Source organism: Salvelinus sp. IW2-2015, unplaced genomic scaffold (genome assembly GCF_002910315.2).
Source record: "Salvelinus sp. IW2-2015 unplaced genomic scaffold, ASM291031v2 Un_scaffold3525, whole genome shotgun sequence".
Classification (NCBI taxonomy): Eukaryota; Metazoa; Chordata; class Actinopteri; order Salmoniformes; family Salmonidae; genus Salvelinus; species Salvelinus sp. IW2-2015.
This window is the reverse complement of record NW_019944805.1, coordinates 25,789-30,714: the sequence shown is the minus strand read 5'-3', so window position 1 is coordinate 30,714 and position 4,926 is coordinate 25,789. Positions and strand designations below refer to the sequence as shown.

General features: G+C 41.8%; 1 protein-coding gene across 1 annotated transcript in view; it reads left to right on the top strand.

Annotated features, from left to right (window-relative positions):
• Positions 1 to 2,508, top strand: part of LOC139025902 (fetuin-B) — a 6,167-nt gene extending 3,659 nt beyond the window's left edge. The window contains 4 exon segments of the mRNA XM_070441156.1: positions 943 to 1,055; positions 1,272 to 1,390; positions 1,888 to 1,985; positions 1,988 to 2,508. Coding sequence (XP_070297257.1) covers positions 943 to 1,055; positions 1,272 to 1,390; positions 1,888 to 1,985; positions 1,988 to 2,152 — 495 coding nt within the window. The 3' untranslated portion in view covers positions 2,153 to 2,508.
• Positions 2,509 to 4,926: the final 2,418 nt, after the last annotated feature.

The window sequence follows — 4,926 nt, the reverse complement described above, 5'->3', positions numbered from 1 at the left end:
CCTCGATGGCAATCAAACTGCCATCGATAAAATGCAATTACGTTCGTTGTCCATAGCTTATGCCTGCCCATACCATAACCCCACCACCACCATAGGGCACTCTTTTCACAATGTTGACATTAGTAAACCGCTTGCCCACACGACTCCATACACGCTGTCTGCCATCTGCCCGRTACAGTTGAAACCGGGATTCATCCATGAAGAGCACACTTCTCCAGCATGCCAGTGGCCACTGAAGTCGGTTACAACGCCAAACTGCAGTCAGGTCAAGACCCTAGTGAGGACGATGAGCACGCAGATGAGCTTCCCTGAGACGGTTTCTGACAGTTTGTGCAAAAATTATTTGGTTGTGCAAACCAACAGTTCAGTCATCTGTCTGGGTGGCTGGTCTCAGACGATCCTACAGGTGAAGAAGCCGGATGTGGAGGTCCTGGGCTGGCATGGTTACAAGTGGTCTGCGGTTGTGAGGCCGGTTGAACGTACTGACAAATTCTCTAAAACGACATTGGAGGTGGCTTATGGTAAATAAATGAGCATTACATTCTCTGGCAACAGCCCTGGTGGACATTCCTGTAGCCAGTATGCCAATTTGAGACATCTGTGGCATTGTGTTGTGTGACAAAACTGCACAGTATAGAGTGGCGTTTTATTGTCCCCAGCACAAGGTGCACCTGTGTAATGACCATGCAGCTTAATCAGCTTCTTGATATGCCACACCTGTCAGGTAGATGGATTATCTTGGCAAAGGAGAAATGTTCCCTTACAAGGATGTAAACACATTTTTTTCACAAAATTTGAGCTAAATAAGGTTTTTGTGCGTATGGAATATTTCTGGGATGTTTTATTTCAGTTCATGAAATATGGGACCAACACTTTATCTGTTGCGTTTATATTTTTCTTCAGTATATTTCAAGTTCAAAGTATACTGCCTCATCTTCACAGTGGGTAATGGGTCCGGCCTACTTTGTAGAGTTCACCATCAGAGAGACGGTCTGTGCTAAGGACACTCCTGACGTTGATCTGACCCAGTGTAAAATGATGGACTGTGAATTTGCAGGGAGTACATTACCACACTACATCTACACACTGTCTATCACATGTTTTGAAATAGGGAAAAAGGGGGGGAAAAATCATGATTTGTATGTGGCAAGCTGACAGCTATTCAGCGGAGGAAAGCAGACTACTGTAGAACCACTTCAGTCTCAGTGAGATCACTAGCATCATATCGTGTTCCTCTATTTGAGCAATCCTATTCCGTTTTCTGTCGCCTAGCACAAGGCCTTTTGCACAGGCTCTCACACCACTCTGGATGATGGCACGTTTCAGACCAAACGCCCCATCGAGGTGAAGTGTGAAATCTTTGAACCAGAGGTAGGAATCTTCCACAACAGTGCCATCACTGCCATGCCACAATGAAACCTCAGTAACTGAGAGACCAGCATTGTAGTCATAGAAACCTCAGTAACTGAGAGACCAGCATAGTAGTCATAGAAGCCTCAGTAACTGAGAGACCACCATAGTAGTCATAGAAACCTCAGTACTGAGAGACCTACAAAGTAGTCATAGAAACCTCAGTAACTGAGAGACCAGCATAGTAGGCCATAGAAACCTCAGTAACTGAGAGACCAGCATAGTAGTCATAGAAACCTCAGTATCTGAGAGACCAGCATAGTAGTCATAGAAACCTCAGTAACTGAGCAGAGGAGATCTCTGCAATGCAGGCTTTTGTTCCATCCAGATCTGACTAAATTGTGGTCTAAATTCAGACCCAAGACTATGTCTAGGTCTGGGGGAAAGGGGTTGATCTGGGAGTGGGCATACCATTTCAAAAGCATTTTACAAATAAAGTTATCATTATTATGTCCATCTCTCAGGCTGCCAAGGCAGAGGCCCATATCAGAGGAGACAGTGGGCATCAGAGTGAAGATGAGGACCATAAACACGCGCACACACACCTGCACCCCTATGAGCACCACCACCACCACCCCCCCCCAACTCCAATCAGGCTTCCCCCAGACTGAAGCGCTCGTTGGGTATAGTGGTGGTTCTACCTCCCACTCATGTTCCACCACCTCCGCGAGCCTCACCAGCAGCAAGCAACTGTCCAGCCAAGAGGAAAACTAACCTGGGACTGGATAGGTTTCCAATTTGATTGATAAACATCTTCCGTTACTGCAATAACAGCTTATTAACACTTTCCTGAGATACAAAGCTACTTTGGTAACAAAGGAAAACTGAAAGAACTATGACTCAAAACACTTCCCCTATTTTGCCCTGGCTGGACAATGTTCACTTTTTTCTTCTTGTTGTTGCTATCTAAGATCACATATTTAAAGAATTCCACAACAYTGTACTGTATGATAATARCGATGATAGCTAGTAAATTTATCAGAGCAAATAAATGTATAGTTTAGTCTACAATGGATACAGTATATCTTCAGTGGTTATAATAATGTATTGTGTGATTGTAGCCAATTCAATATACCATTAAAAAATGTTTTCATCTGATGAGAAGAGCAACTGTGTGTGTTTCAAAAGCATAATGTCAAACAAATGACTCTCAAAAATATTTCATAATTTGCCAGTGTAGTACAGCAGATGGAATGATGTGGCGCAGTCGTTTGTGGTAAATACCACCTTCCCACTTGGTTATGAAGTCCCATACCGTTTTCAATGGGCTTCAAGCTTATATCATCAAATTCCTGAAAACGTGGTCATTTAAGATATATGTAAATTTATATTCATATTTTTGGATTCATGTACTTCTACCTGATGCCATTCATGAACCTTAATTAAAGGCCATTGGGTAAAGGTAAATTAATCCGCAAATACAATTAGACATATTTCTTAAATTGCCACGTTTTCAGGAATTTGACGATATAAGCTTGAAGCTCATTAAAATCTGTATGTGACTTCATAACCAAGTGGGAAGGTGGTATTTACCACAAACGACTGGTAAAAATTCACTTGAACGCCTCTCCAACTCGTAATACCCTATGAAAGTCCAAGTTCCTGGTTCCTGTACCGTAAGGTTTTTGAATGGGCTTCAAGCTAATATCATCAAATTCATGAAAATTAGGTCATATAAGATATACAGTTGAAGTCGGAAGTTTACATACACCTTAGCCAAATATATTTAAACTCAGTTTTTCACAATTCCTGACATTTAATCCTAGTAAAAATTCCCTGTTTTARGTCCGTTAGGATCACCACTTTATTTTAAGAATGTGAAATGTCAAAATAATAATAGAGAGAATGATTTATTTTAGCTTTTATTTATTTTATCACATTCCCAGTGGGTCGGAAGTTTACATACACTCAATTAGTATTTGGTAGCATTGTCTTTAAATTGTTTAACTTGGGTCAATCGTTTTGGGTAGCCTTCCACAAGCTTCCCACAATAAGTTGAGTGAATTTTGGCCCATTTTTCCTGACAGAGCTGGTGTAACTGAGTTAGGTTTGTAGGCCTCCTTGCTCGCACACGCTTTTTCAGTTCTGCCCACACATTTTCTATAGGATTGAGGTCAGGGCTTTGTGATATCCACTCCAATACCTTGACTTTGTTGTCCTTAAGCCATTTTGCCACAACTTTGGAAGTATGCTTGGGGTCATTGTCCATTTGGAAGAGCCATTTGCGACCAAGCTTTAACTTCCTGACTGATGTCTTGAGATGTTGCTTCAATATATTCACATAATTTTCCGTCCTCATGATGCCATCTATTTTGTGAAGTGCACCAGTCCCTCCTGCAGCAAAGCACCCCCACAACATGATGCTGCCACCCCCGGGCTCCATGGTTGGGATGGTGTTCTTCGGCTTTCAAGCATCCCCCTTTTTCCTCCAAACATAACGATGCTCATTATGGCCAAACAGTTCTATTTTTGTGTCATCAGACCAGAGGACATCTCTTCAAAAAGTACGATCTTTGTCTCCATGTGCAGTTGCAAACCGTAGTCTGGCTTTTCTATGGCAGTTTTGGAGCGGTGGATTCTTCCTTGCTGAGCGGCCTTTCAGGTTATGTCGATATAGGTCTCGTTTTACTGTGGATATAGATACTTTTGTACCTGTTTTCTCCAGCATCTTCACAAGGTCCTTTGCTGTTGTTCTGGGATTGATTTGTACTTTTCGCACCAAAGTACGTTAATCTCTAGGAGACAGAACGCTTCTCCTTCCTGAGCGGTATGATGGCTGCGTGGTCTCATGGTGTTTATACTTGCGTACTATTGTTTGTACAGATGGACGTCGTACCTTCAGGCATTTGGAAAATTGCCTCCAAGGATGAACCAGACTTGTGGTCTACCATTTTTTTCTGAGGTCTTGGCTGATTTCTTTTGATTTCACAATGATGTCAAGCAAAGAGGCACTGAGTTTGAAGGTAGGCCTTGAAATACATCCACAGGTACACCTCCAATTGACTCAAATGATGTCAGTTAGCCTATCAGAAGCTTCTAAAGCCATGACATCATTTTCTGGAATTTTCCAAGCTGTTTAAAGGCACAGTCAACTTAGTGTATGTAAACTTCTGACCCACTGGAATTGTGATACAGTGAATTATAAGTTAAATAATCTGTCTGTAAACAATTGTTGGAAAAATTACTTGTGTCATGCACAAAGTAGATGTCCGACTTCAACTGTAAACTTCCGATTTCAACTGTATATTAATATATATATATTCTATTATATTTATGTATCGATTTGTTCATACCCGATGCCATTTATCAAAATAATTGACGCTCAAGAAGCAAAACACATCGGCGGAAGTTACAAAAGTCGCATTTGAACTACAACTCCTGGAGCCTTGTCAGCACGCGGGGAGCATGCCTGCTCGAGTGGAGGACTCACAGGATGGTAAAAACCTGTTAGTTACAGTTCGTTTGATGTTTCAAGTTTTATTAGTCGTATGTACGGGATACGCATTGTATTCGCCA